The sequence below is a fragment of the Emys orbicularis genome, chromosome 23 (genome assembly GCF_028017835.1).
Source record: "Emys orbicularis isolate rEmyOrb1 chromosome 23, rEmyOrb1.hap1, whole genome shotgun sequence".
NCBI lineage: Eukaryota > Metazoa > Chordata > Testudines > Emydidae > Emys > Emys orbicularis.
The window spans coordinates 19,376,858-19,391,675 of record NC_088705.1 but is presented as its reverse complement, the minus strand read 5'-3'; the positions used below and the strand labels follow the sequence as shown (position 1 = coordinate 19,391,675).

The following is a 14,818-nucleotide window of genomic DNA, read 5'->3' as shown; positions in this document are numbered from 1 at the left end:
GTTTATAAAAAAAAAAATATGTCTTTTTTAAAATAAATATAAATAAATATATAGATATATAGATATATAGATTATTTAAATAATTAATATTTAAATAAATATATTTATTTTTTAATTGAGAGTGATTGTCATTTCCTTTTAATATTAACCGAAATGACTTAAGTATGTAAATAAACATTGATTAGTTGAGTCCACTGTCGCTTGTCCACATCCAGCTGTTCTGTAATATATTTGAAATTTTGCTGCAAGTGAAAATAACTGTCTTCCAACTAGCTGACACATTAGTTTTAAGGTGGTTAACACCAATGGGTTCCCTACAGCGATTTACAGGAAGAGTCTATTAAGATGCTGTGGGGCAGCTATTGATGCCAACGTGTTTGCAGTAAATTCAAGACTATTTGAACGAAAAGTACTTCAATTAACAATTAAATCTGTCTTTTCAGTAATTGTGTTAATTGATTTCACTGACAGAACTGAAGTTTGATAGTAGTCCTCTGAAAGTTTTCAGGATGCTTGTGTAACTGAAACAAAATGTATGTGAACGATCCACAAAATGTAGGCAACCCATCCACAAATATTCATTTATTTAGTATACACTTCATACCTGAACACTTTACTTACATTTGCAAGCATCTGCATCATTTTTTGTATGTAGTCTCTAACAAAACCAATTAGTGTCCCTCAATTTACAGTCATGTTGTACAAGAAAAAGGTCAAATGGTTTCTTTTCAATCAGATCTGATTGGCTAGACTTTTTAAGTCATCTGACGGCTTGGTCATCTTATCCTATTTTAAAAGCTTGTTCAAGTAATTTTACTCTCTACACCATCTCTGCTTCTTCTGCCATCTGTGGTTATTTTCTGCAGAAGCAGAACGTAATTGAGGAAAGCCAATTTGATATTGAAGTGTACCCTTAACTGCAAGGCTCTATGCCAGTAGTTCTCAAAGTTTTGTACTGGTGACCCCTTTCACATAGCAAGCCTCTGAGTGCAACCCCCCTTATAAATTAAAAAACACTTTATATATTTAACACCATTATAAATACTGGATGCAAAATGGGGTTTGGGGTAGAGGCTGACAGCTCGCAACACCCCATGTAATAACCTCGCAACCCCCGATGGGTCCCAACCCCCAGTTTGAGAACCCCTGGCTCTATGCTTTTACTTGTTGTATCGTTTACTTTAGTCATTCTAATTTCCTGAATTAGTAAAAAAGCATAACAAAAAGGCCCAGCGCAATAATCTGCACATACTAACCTCTGTTCCAATACCAGGCTGAATTCCTGAGTAGATAGTGTCTGGAGGAGGGCCCCCATATTTCCTCTGTCCAGTGGTCACATCCAGAGTGTAACCGGTCCTCTCTAGCAAAGCCTGAAAATTGTAAAAAGTTATCATTAAAACCATCTAATGTGACATGAAAGTTAATTGGGATTGACATTTCCTAATTTGCACTTTGTCAGGACTGTAGAGCAAGCTATAGGCCTCCTCAGGAGGCTGTGCAGACCACTGTCAGTGGGCACAGAAGCATTACATTGTATAGAAAAGTTAACAAAAACTGTTTAGCTTGCTTTTCAGAAAAGGAAGACTAAACACACTTCTGTTTTAAGCAAACAGATACATTGACATGGTGTCCCAGAAGTAACATGCAACATATTTCCAGTATTTGCTGTATTCTGTATGATACATTGAACAGCACACTACATGTTCCTCCCAAAAATTGTATGGGGTTTTTGTTTGTTTGTTTTTGGGGGGGGTGAGGGGGGGCCCTAGTTTGCATCCACTAGGCGGTCTATCAAATTCGTGGCTGTGAAAAACACGCCATGGACCATGAAATCTTGTCTTTTGTTTACTTTTACCCCAAGCTATAGGGGTAAAAGTAAATCTTTTACCATCAAAATTCTGTGGTAATATAGATACTTCTGGAAACTTGGGAAAACACATCTAGCACATCGTATGCAACAGTTATGAGTACGAGTCTACTTAAAAACGTGGGGGGTGGGTGGTTGTCACATTTTTCACAAGTTGGTCAGGGCATAAAGAGCAAATTTCACAGTTGTGTTCATATACACCTCTACCCCGATATAACACGACCCGATAGAACAAGAATTTGGATATAACGCGGTAAAACAGCGCGCTGATCAACCTGTGAAAATTGTGTGATTTTTCCACGATTTAAGTAGACCCCTATTCATAACAGTTGCTTAAGATGTGTGCTCTGTTTATTTTAAAGTGTCCAGAAATATCTATATTACCATAGAATTTGATGGAAAAAAGTCACGCAGGCATGTTCTCTTCAGACAGGCCTCAGTCTAGTCCTTCAAAGTAACATACTTACAGTAACCAAAGTTTCATATCAAGTATTTAATTTGAAAGACCTGCTAGTTTACTAGTGGAAGCATGCCTCTTCAGTATTTGTCTTATGTGCATTTCCTGGCAATGTCAGCATGGAAAGCTGCTGAACAGTGTTGTATGCTACTTCAGTGTATTGAAGAGGATTTATGAGAACACTCAAATTTACCCCATCTCTTTCTAGACACAAATATACCTGTTCCTCTATTACAAAAATTAAGCTGCATCTAAATACATTACCTTAATCTTTGCTTCATCTGGTCCCTTTGTTGACTCTTGTACTTTGCTTCCTTGTTTCTCTCTCTGCCTGTAGGTCTTCATAACTCCACATAAAAATGCACTTTTGTTCTGTAGACGCAATTTATAAAGTAATTCAATTGAAGCGTATTATAAAAAGCCATCTAAAGCCACTGGATCTTACACATTAGCTTTTGCAATGTGTCATGTTAAGGATTCCTTTGGCATTTTGATTATTACATAATGTACATCAGCTGAGATGTTCTTAATCAGAACAAACTGATGATAAAGACAATAAGACTCCAGCTAGCACTAACAGGTCACACATTCACTCAGTATAGTGCTCATTCCAACATTAGAGGATTTTGCCTTGCACTCAAAAATACCAATATCAAAGATATATGCCAAACTTCCAATTTGGGTTTGAAACATTAGAATCTGCAACATCAAGTATTTGCTTTATGGGAAGTCAGAAGTGCCAAAACACTATTATACTTATTTGCTCACACTTCTGGAGCTCTCACCTTACCTGTACATGCGACAGGTCACTTTCTTTAAACTGCTGTAATACAGAGAGGGCTCCTTCTTCATTAAATTCCCTAAGAGCATCAATTGCTCTCTCATCAAGATCGACATAAGCTACCAACCCTAAAAAGTTAAAGACAGAAAAGTTACAGATTTCTGTTTAATTATACAAAGCAAGATGGCTAACAACTAAGCTATTTGCTTTTAAATCAAGCAACGGTTATACTGCATATTAGTAAATAGAATTATGCATTATTTAATATTAACTACATACTCCTATACAAGTATATGAAAGGACATGGATATACGAATGAAAAAGATAAATTAAAATGTATATACCTAGGCACTAAAGTAAATTAAGTGCAATATTAAACCAAGAGTGTAACAGTTTCAGAAGCTTTGGGAATCCAGTCTGCTGCATAAAGCAATGCTACGTACCAGGGTTTGAAATAATGAACTCTGGCTCATATTTCCAACAGATCTATGAACCCAAAGCTTTAAGTTTCCTTTCTTTGAATGGAGCCATTCCAAAATACACTGACAGGGGAACATTGCCTATACCCTACCCATAATATGCAAAGGTAGCCACCTGACTGAGGATCTGAGCCACTTATAGCCACCTCCCACCTCACCTCAAAAAGCATTAGAGATGGAACAATTTGTTTACTTCTTGAAGAAGGTGGGAAGAGTGGAGATTACAGTGGATTTTCCACTTGGGAAAGTACAAAAAACATTTTGACCCACCCAGTTTTTAGCAGCCAGAATCCAGAAAGACATTATTTCGAGCCCTGTTATGTACCCCAAGTACACTATTATTAGCTTTACAGGTACAGACCCAAAGACAGTGGACCAGTTCTGAAGCGCGTTTTATTTTGAGATTATTTAGAAGTTTTTCCTCTTTGGAATATCAGTGGTTTTATGGAAGCTGTGGAGTGCTGCCAGTTACAGACAAAGATTACATTTTCCAAGAAACCTGCTGATATTTAACAGACTTCAGTGTGAATCCACATACAGAACTCCTCACAACACTTTTGAACATTCTGGAATTTAAATTACTGCACACTCCTTAATCTCCACTGGAGTTCCGAAACACAATAGCACAGAGCACAAAGACTGCATTTCAGAAATGATCCTGCATATTGGAAGGCACCTGTATCATTCACAAGTGAAAAGACTGAGCAGATTAAAAATCCCAAAGTACATTCCCAAATTTGGCTGTGGCTTCAAAAGCAACTAATAGAGCTGATAAAACCCTGCATAGTGTAGAACATCTTCAGTTGGTATTAAGGAAATTTGAACAAATGTGTTTTCAAAAGTTACCCATGCAATGAAGTCACACTAGCTAGTCAATTACTGGGTTAAAATACTCCTACTTGAGAACTCCTCACAACACAAGGTAACGGCAACACCTTCTAGACTCGAGTCCCACAAGTCCCTTGCCCAGCCATTTACATCTACCCTCAAGCCATGATGTGGATGTCATCATAACCCACACTTAGAGAAATGCATCTCTAAGCAAATAAAAGCTGGCAGACACTCACTGGACTGACTTCCAAAAGAGATCGTCCACACGAGCCAGAATATCAACATACTGAAGATGGATAAGGTATTATTTTGAATTGCCTTCACTTGGTTCATTGAATTTTTAGACTGTTCAAAAAGGAGAAACTGGCATCTTGTCACTGAGGTATTCAGGTAAGTGCATGAAGCAGTTCCATTTATGTCTCTAACCCTGTTCAAAGAACACTCTAAAGAGGAAGAGGAAGTTTCCATTTATAAGACCAAAATAATGGGGAGAAATTACCCCCCCAAAAAACAAAAACAAAAAAAAACCTCTTCCTGCAAAGGGACCCTTTCTCGCTAGGATTTCCAGAGACCATATTATTCAATTTGCTGAATAGCTTACTCCTGGACTTGTGTTAAAATGAAGTTAGAGTGAAAACTTCAGTGTAATGACTGACATGGATTCAACTGTTCAGCTGGAACTAGACAGAACATAAAATCCATAGGCAGACTGGAGTTCAAATGTCGTCCCAGGCAAGACAAGCTAGTTGCTTTCCCCACTGAGCCATCTACTCAGCCCTTTAAGTGTTTTAAGAGTCACTGTGAGGAGTTGACAGTAGAAAAGTAAAAGCAAAGTGATGACTGATTTGGATTAAGAAAAATGTGCAGTTTAGTATGCTGGAACATACATCTTTACTTGTGAAAGTCTAAGACAAACTGATGCACTGTCTCCTGAAGCAACTAGGACATCATTCAACACTAAGGATGATTCCAATAATTAAAGAGTCAGTGTCAAACCCAATTTGCCTTCAGGGAAGTGAAAGTAGCAATACATTCAGAGCTTCACAGATCAAACACAGTGAGAATTTTTAAACCTTAATCTAGAAAATTTGAAAATGGTATGCCCTCACTTTCATAACCAATCAGAAACAAGAAATGTATATTATACCTGTCTGAAATATTTCATCAAGTCTCTCTGCCACCTTCTGTGGGAGGCCTGCCTCTATCAGTGTCTTGTAGTGTTCTGTGTGAGTTACACTGGAAGTATCCATTGGTTCTTCCTCTTCTTTTAACTGTACCGCATTACCATTCACCTGATTAGCCATTTTATTATGCTGCTGGAAAAAATTCAGGAGCTATATTACATTAAGCCAGAAATAACTAGTTTGTAGGACAATGCATGATTTATCTAAACTAATTGTATACATGCTGCAAATGACCTGTATCAAAATCGTATTTAATGCTTTTGGGATGCAGCTGATCTAAGTTTCAATAAGTACAGTCCTGTAACATTGTGGAACATGTACATGGAAGAATTTACATTTTTAAGTACTTCATGTACATCAGATCTAAACTTAACTTTGATTGTCAGTAAGGTATCTGGTTACCATAGCAGCTGGAGTGTACTGGTGTGTTACATAACACCCTTCAATTTGTGAACAATAAGCCACATCAGAACTACTGCTATTTTCATCTCCCATTCCTCTAATCTTAAAATGATTATTTTTATGCAGGGTATCTTAACATATCAATGTCAATACACGTTTGCCAACTTTCACATAGTTTCCTGGCTTGCTGTCATGACTTCTTTCAAACTCAACTTAATGTTACATGAGAGGCCATACTCTTTTGCTCAGGATGCTTCAGAACTCAAACAGGGAAAGTGCCATACTAAGGCATATTACCAATTTCAATCCATAGTGGTACAAATCCAAAAGTGAAAAAACACTTCAGGTAGAATGTTTTAGATTCTGCAAATTGTAGCATAACAAGATACTTGGAATTTTACTAGTTTCAAACGAAGCCATGACTGCATCTTGAATGTCTCATATTAGTAAAAGACTTGATGCAACAATCAATACAGAAGTTGCAAGGATGTGCATTCAAAAGAGGCACAGCTACTGTTTTAGACAACTCCAATGGCCTTTGCCTAATTCACTGTAAATTTTGTCTCAATTTCTCTATTAGCCAGCCAATAGATGTTTTCACCTCAGCTTTCATGGCTGAGGTTGCAACCAACTACCCAATGGAGAGATATATTAGGATGGTCAACTGTATAAGATCAGCAGAGATTCAAATGGTGCTGCACCGTATAAGACATGGAAGAAGAGTTGATGATGCACGTATCAGCAATGGAATGGTAACTACACAGACATATGCAACACGACAGGAACAATGCAATATGTACTGGAATACATGATATGAAGATGGTTCAAGAATAAACCGTTTCTAATGTTGAAGCCTCAAGATATCTAGTCAGCTACCACAGAACAAATCTCCTAAATAACACCCAAGACAGACAAGCAACATATCCAAAGCTTCTAAACTAAAGCCTATGCACTGTTCTGAAAATGCACCAGGACAAATTTGCTGGCTTGAGCCAAATCATTCTTATTAGACAAACAAGAGATTATGCAATGGATTGAGAGAATTGTGGTGACTGGGAGGGGACAAGACTAAAGCTATATAACAAAGCCAACTTCTGCAGCTGCATGACAGGTTTCAGAGTAGCAGCCGTGTTAGTCTGTATCCGCAAAAAGAACAGGAGTACTTGTGGCACCTTAGAGACTAAAATTTATTTAGATATTTATACATACAGAGAACATGAAAAGGTGGGAGTAGCCATCATGTTCTCTGTATGTATAAATATCTTCTTGCTCTATGTTCCAGTCTATGCATCCGACGAAGTGGGCTGTAGCCCACGAAAGCTTATGCTCAAATAAATTTGTTAGTCTCTAAGTTGCCACAAGTACTCCTATTCTTTTTGCAGCTGCATGGTATACATGTATCCACTTAGACTATTCATTCTGCTTCTTGATCAAGCCTCACATTACTTTCTAATAAATTCAAATAAGGTATAGTGTATGGTTTCTATTTAAAGTGACAATATTACTGTACAGAACATGTTACTAGAACCATGCTTATGCACCACTACCCACAATATTAAATCCCAAAACATTACTGCAATGTTAAGTTTGTGCAGTGAATTACACAAAGGTCAATAAATGCAAAATTAAGGCTAAAAATTTGCTTGTGTTAGGTATCTTTAAAAGCCACCCCTCCCCCCAAAAACTTGAAATAGTTTTAAAAATACTGTTTCAGGTGTGTGTGTATATATATATATATATATATATATATATAAAATCAATCAGCCTGAGTCTCATCTCTTCTCTCCCCCCCCCCCCCCAAGTCCTTTGCCAGTTTTTTGTAGTTTGACAATCATTTTTCTTTACTTTAGTGTCTCTCACTTCTAGGGTTTTGCACAAGGAAATTAGATATACAGGGAAAGTGTGAAACTGATTACACAAAGTAAACAAGTGAAATAAACAAATAGCCTCAACTACAGTAATTGCGTTACCTCTAACAGTAAAAATGTTCACAAGTGTGTAGCTTAAGTTGATGTTGTCCCTTTAAGAGGCTTTTTGTAAAACTGGATTAACACTTCGAAAGTCATTTTCACACAGCATTAACATCTTCCATCAGGAGAGAGTTGAAGACTTTAGTCATGTTCTCAAGCTTGTGCTGAGAATCATTGGCTGTACACCTCTAGCTGTAAACGTAATGCATTTGCAGTTCCACAGCTAAAGCTTCTCATAAGCTATGAAGTATTGCTTTTGTAACCTAATGGTATGAAATATTTAGTGTTACTATCAGCTTGGTATTTATGTAGGAGTATACAATCCAGTAAGTTTTTACTACAGTATTACTCCAATGCAGAATGTACTTTTAGTATGAATTTTAAGCCTATTTTACTTCACTTCATGTAAGTCAAGTGTATTCTTCATGTTATACATTTATCTTTGCAAAACAAACTTGAGAATTAGTGAGATCACATAACTTAAGACTATTGTAATGCATATGCACAAGCCAGCCATGTTAAAATTATTCATCCTTAACTATGCATCTCCTGTCATGTGTCTAACTGCAAATGCTTCTTTAACTGTGGTTCTACTCTGAAACATGAAGATATTATGGTAGGAGTATTTTTTGTCTCAGTGATTTCCAGATGACATGCACACCATTCCAATAACAAGCAGTGATTTTTTTCCCCAATCTGCTAGTTTTGCCAACTCAGACCAGAATCTGAGTGTTAAATGGTGGTTTTTCTTTCATGCTTCATCAACACACAAGCCAAATCACATCCTCTGCAACACCCTTATGACCCCATTGTCTTCAATGGGGCTGCACAGGTAAACTGGAATTCAACAGTCATACTGATTGACAAAGAGGAAGATAATCCAGCTCTCTTCCACTTAGCTGTGTCAGCTATGCAAACACACCAGAAGTAAACACCAGTAAAATTTCTTTGTCACCAAAGGAAGTTAATTGAATATGCTGTAAGATCAGTTGATTAAGAAGGTAACAAGTTTACTTTAATTATTCAGACTAGAAAAGAACTTTGAAGTGAAGCAAGTGTAAAAAAGAAAAGAAGGAGAGATGTTTGAGTTTGCACATGGATCATGCCCATGATGTGGCTCAACTACCAACCAGCCATACGTGAAAGCACAAAATGTACATATAAAACTGATTATGTGCACATGAAGAAATTGCACAAGTAACCCAAGTTTCTGGGGGACAGGAAGATTCTTTAACCCAGATGTATGCAAAGATTATAGATACGCTTCCAGAAGGATCATTTACTTTGGTATGCATGAGATATGTAGAATGTGCAAAGATGGGTGGACTTCAGGAGGTGCATACATATAAAGATGTGCCTATTGAGCAAGCAGCAGTATGTAAAGTTTGGGAGCAACTGTAGACTAAGTGTGGATGTTTTGTGTAGAATCCATATTGGTGTCCAGGCCATTACCTATCTGCACCATTTTGAAGTTGCAGAATGGTGTTTTACATAAGACTCCATATTGGCACTGCCAACTATGCAACTGAGGAGAGCACTGTATTATTTTTGTTGAGTTACCTGCCAACCCATATCTCAAAGTCTTAAAGTAACTAATCCTCACTGAAGTCTAGCCACATGCAAAATTGGAACTCTGGGTGTTTCTTAGTTACCTGAGGAGGGAGGGGAGCAGAGAAGAATTATACTCAAGTAATTCAAGTAGTCAAACCTACATTTTTCCACAAATAAAGTTCTCCTTTAGTATAAGTCCAACTACAAGATAATACAGCAGCTGAGAACAGGGACTTGTCCTGGACTGCTATTCAGCTTGCTACAATGGTTGTGGTACCATGGAGCAGCAAAGTTTGTACTTAGTCAACTTTAAAGTGCAGCAGGCATAACTAAAAACCTTATGGATATTTTGCATTGAGCCTGCACCAAAGCCATTTCTAAGGGCTTGTCTCCACTTACTGGTGGATCGATGCTGCAGCGATCAAGCCATCGGGAATCAATTTACCGAGTCTAGTGAAGACCTGCTAAAATCAACCGCCGATTGCTCTCCCGTCAACTCCGGTACTCCACCGGAATGAGAAGCATAAGGTAAGTCTATGGGAGAAACACCTGTCGACCCAGCGCCATGTAGACACCGCAGTAAGTTGACCTAAGGTACATACTCACATCACTGGAGTTCTGTAATTTAGGTCAATTTACCCCCATAGTGTAGACCTGCCCTAAGTTACTTATTTTAATTCCCCTCACCCCCCTGTCATCACCACCTACTAGACAGCTAATGCCTCACTGGAGGTTTAAAGACAGTACATTGAACATTTTGAAGTTCAGCCATTTGATTTATTAGTGTATCAAACAAGTTTTTTTAAAACTGAAAAGTTATATCCTACCCCAGTAGCTTTACTGAAGCACAGTAGAACAGATTTATCCCTCCCTCCCCCCCAAAAAAGTTACCTTCAGTCTAAGATCATGGAAAGTTTAAACCCAAAAGAAGAATTTAAGGAAGATGTGAGGGAATGCAAGGGTTTATAATGGAAGTTGAACTGCGACTTGAATTACTGAAGAACTTCACTAGCTCACACTACTGACTGGCAATCCAAAGAAAGTTTTGCAAGTTCTACACACACAAAAACCTAACTATAATGCATCAGTTTTCCTTAAGCCAGTGGTTTTCAGCCTTGGTCCGCAGACCCCGAGGGGCCCGCAGACTATGTCTAAGATTTCCAATTAAAATGCAGGGGGTCCACAAAATGAAAAAAGGTTGAAAACCACTGCCTTAAGCAATATTTGTGATACAAATGAGTAGTTATTTATGACCGTTTAAATTACATAAAATATACTACAAAACGTTAATTAGTGTAAAAGCTATAGGACTAAATTTTTGCTATGAAGTTACTGTCTTCGTGCAAATTAAGAGCTTTGCAGATTACCAAGGTCCTAAAGTCTAACTTCTAGTACAGTAAATACAATGAGTATTTAACACATCCACCCCTCCAGAGCAGCTTTTCTCAACCTTTCCCATAAAATGACTTCATGATACGGGAAAGCATAGGGACACCTCCCCCACATCTAGAGGGAGGTCATTACGACCCCAAGTTGAGAGGCTATGCTCAAGAGTATCTATATAGACGTATAGTGCCCTGTCATCATGGTATGAATGCCTAAGGCTGCAGAATTAACTCATATTACATTAATCTACATTTGAGTCAACTCCCTCTCAAGGTAGCCTAACAACACTCCAGTTCCACAGAATGATTCTGAGGGCTTGTCTACACTTAAAATGCTGCAAATGCGCCGCTGGAGGGCTTCAGTTAAGACGCTACCTATGCCAATTGGAGGGTTTCTACCAGTGATCTTGCACTGGGGGTTAGGTCAGTTTAACTGCATTGCTAAGGGGGATGGATTTTTTCACACCTCTGAGCAACACAGTTATACTGACCTAATTTCCTAGTATATATCAGGCTTCAGTGATTGTACTAGCAGCTGACAAATTGTGCTAACCCCCCACTCCACAAACGGGTCAGCCAACTCAAGTTACAAACAGGACCACACTCGAGTTAAGGGTTTGGGTGTGGATGGGACTCAAGTTAGGGACAATACTTGAGTTATCACTCAAATTAATTCTACAGTGAAGACATGCCCTAACATCCATGAATTTATCTTCCAAAAGGACACTTAAGTTCTCTATCTGTAAAATAGAGATAATAATCATTTATCTACCACACAGTGATACTGCCAGAATAAATCCATTTGTTTTTGGTGTACACAAGTATTACTGTGATTCTCATCATAACTACCTAGACAGACACTTGAATAGGGATGCTAAATACTCTTAGGAAGCATGGCTTTTAGAATAAAAAGGTTAAGTAGAATTTTACTAGTCTGCAAACCCTATAATTTACACAGAAAAGCCAGTCACTTCACAGAAAAGGATTAAAAAAGCACTGTAGTTAGGAATTACAGAAGCTTTTTTACTCCTACAAAATACACTGTATATGACACTAGTAATTGTTCTGTAATACATCATAAATAGGACTCCAAAATGTTTATGTGGCCCTCACAATGCTCTCCACAGCACAAAAGTATCAAAGCTGATGGAATCTTCTTGCTCAGTACTGGGAGAGAAGACAAAAAAGAAAGAAAAGTAATCAACTTCCTCTAAATAAACCTATAGTGAACCATGGGTCAAGTAGGGTAACTCACTACATTCACAGAGTAATGGATAACAAAGCCACTAAAATACAGTAACTAAATCTACTTTAAAAACCTGTATTTTTAATCAAAATGTTAGTGAACAGAAGTTCAATAAAGTTTACAAAAGAAAATGTAATTTCATAGTAATCAGGTCCTAGAGAATTTTATCTTTCTCGCACTAAACAAGATTTACCATCTGGAACGAAGTAGATAAGTGGTAACTTGAATTATTTTATATAGGTTTAATGCAAAATTTAGCTTACTAAAACCCACACTAGCAAAATACTTCCTACGAGTGGTTTTACAGAGAACAGATGTGTCATCATCATGGCAATACTGATAAATCAGCATTAGTCAAAATATTTCCTAGCCAATCCACGCACACGTGGTAGTGGAGATAAAGGGTCTCATGTGGCCAACAGCCAAGGGGCTTTGCCTCCAGGCAGCTTCCCTGAGCTGCTGTATAGTGGCACAGGCTGAAGAGGGAGAGAGCTGCGTTTTACCCACAGCAGATGTAATGCAATGCGGACGGCGTTTAAGCCTAACACGGAGCAGGAGCCAGCGCCTGCCTCTTGTCACCCACATGCAGGAGCCAATCCACGTGGTCGAGCGGAGCGGAGGAAGTCAGTCTCCCGCTACCCCGTCGCCAGGCCCGACCCGTAGGCAAAGCGGACCTCCCACACACACCGCCGGGAAACAGCCGCCCACCAGCCACGGCCCCGCGCACCACAGACCGGGCAGCGACAGTCTACGCTCCATGCGCCGCTGGCCGCCTCAGCAGCCCCACTCCCCGACGGCCGCACCGTCCCAAGCCAGGTGCCCAGCAGCGCCTCTGCGAGCGCGGCCTACAACCCCCGCCGTCCACAAGGCCCCGGCCGCCCTGGGCCCGCCTCGTCTAGCGCCGGGCCTCGCTAGAGCGTGTGGCTATCCACCATCGGCGCAGGCCCGGCTGAGGACTCTCCGCAGCGGAGCCCGGCTCTCCCCCTCCCCCGCCCGGTGGCGGCCCCGCGACACTCACCGGAGCGCGGCCTGCGCGGCGCGGCTGAGGCCTAAGCAGCGACTGCAAATGGCGCGCACGCACTTCCTTTCTCCTCATGGACGGCGGCGCGACCCCGGCAACACGCGGGGTTTCCCGGAACTGCTTCCAGGGATCCCTGCTTTAGCCAATCAGCGTATTGGACGTCAGACGAGCACCATGCGAAACCTATTAGAGCTGGGAGGCGAGACACCCTTATTCCCTCTGGCCAATTAGAGAAGACAGCGAGACCACCCGCGCAACGACGAAGGCCGGCGCGCAAGCAAGGGCAGAGATCAGGGATTTAAAGAGGCAGCTGCGTTTCTCCCGCCGCCTGTCTAAACAAAGGGAGGGTGAGAAGGGCCCCGCCCCTTACTACCGAGAGGCCTCCGGAGCTGGGCGGGGCTGCCTGCTGGCGGGGCAGAGTCTGTCCACCCTCCAGCCCCGCAGGTCTCCTTCCCCTTCCCCATCCCCATCCTGGGCAGGTCTCTGTCTCCCCCGCTGTCTCTCTCTGCTCCCCTCCCTCTAGTCCAGTCCCCTGCCCTCAAGGCAGCACCAAGTTTTATCTAGACCAGTCCAGGGGACGGCAACCTTTCAGAAGTGGGGTGCCGAGTCTTCATTTAGTCACTCTAATGTAAGGTTTCGCATGCCAGTCATACATTTTAACGTTTTTAGAAGGTCTCTTTCTCTAAGTCTATAATATAGAACTAAACTAGTGTTGTATGTAAAGTAAATAAGGTTTTTAAAATGTTTAAGAAGCTTCATTTAAAATTAAATTAAAATGCAGAGCCCTCCGGACCGGTGGCCAGGACCTGGGCAGAGTGAGTGCCACTGAAAATCAGCTTCCTAACTGTCAGGATGGTAAAGCAGTCAAGTATCAGAGGGGTAGCCGTGTCAGTCTGGATCTGTAAAAAGCGACAAAGAGTCCTGTGGCACCTTATAGACTAACAGACGTATTGGAGCATAAGCTTTCATGGATGAATACCCACTGATGCATCTGCTTTACCATCCTGACAGTTAGGAAGTTTTTCCTAACCTAAACCACCCTTGCTGCAATTTAAGCCTGTTGCTTCTTGTCCTATCCTCAGCAGTTAAGAACAATTTACCTCCCTCCTCCTTGTAGCAACCTTTTATGTACTTGAAAACAGTCCCCTCTCAGTCTTCTCTTCTCCAGACTAAACAAACCCAATTTTTTCAATCTTCCCTCATAGGTCATGTTTTCTAGACCTTTAATCATTTTTGTTGCTCTTCTCTGGACTCTCTCCAATTTGTCCACATCTTTCCTGAAATGTGGTGCCCAGAACTGGACACAATACTCCAGCTGAGGCCTAATCAGCATGGAGTAGAGCGGAAGGATTACTTCTCGTGTCTTGCTTACAATACTCCTGCTAATACATCCCAGAATGCTGTTTGCTTTTTTTGCAACAGCGTTACACTGTTGACTCATATTTAGCTTGTGATCCACTATGACTGCCAGATCCCTTTCTGCAGTCATTTCCCATTTTGTATGTGTGCAACTGATTGTTCCTTCCTAAGTGGAGTACTTTGCATTTGTCCTTATTGAATTTCATCCTATTTACTTCAGACCATTTTTCCAGTTTGTCCAGATCATTTTGAATTTTAATCCTATCCTCCAAAGCACTTGCAACC

The 14,818-nt window shown here is 40.2% G+C and overlaps 1 protein-coding gene across 4 annotated transcripts in view; it reads right to left on the bottom strand.

Annotated features, from left to right (window-relative positions):
* Window positions 1–13,307, bottom strand: part of HNRNPR (heterogeneous nuclear ribonucleoprotein R) — a 68,356-nt gene extending 55,049 nt beyond the window's left edge. For 2 of the 4 annotated variants that reach the window (XM_065421850.1, XM_065421848.1), the window contains exons 1-5: window positions 13,172–13,303; window positions 5,563–5,731; window positions 3,115–3,233; window positions 2,589–2,696; window positions 1,257–1,370 (exon numbers count right to left, since the gene is read on the bottom strand). In XM_065421850.1, the coding sequence (XP_065277922.1) occupies window positions 1,257–1,370; window positions 2,589–2,696; window positions 3,115–3,233; window positions 5,563–5,731; window positions 13,172–13,249 (588 nt within the window). In that variant the 5' untranslated portion in view covers window positions 13,250–13,303. Of the gene's footprint in view, window positions 1–1,256; window positions 1,371–2,588; window positions 2,697–3,114; window positions 3,234–5,562; window positions 5,732–13,171 lie in introns of all 4 variants that reach the window. The other 2 variants (XM_065421849.1, XM_065421851.1) reach the window with 2 other exon arrangements.
* Window positions 13,308–14,818: the final 1,511 nt, after the last annotated feature.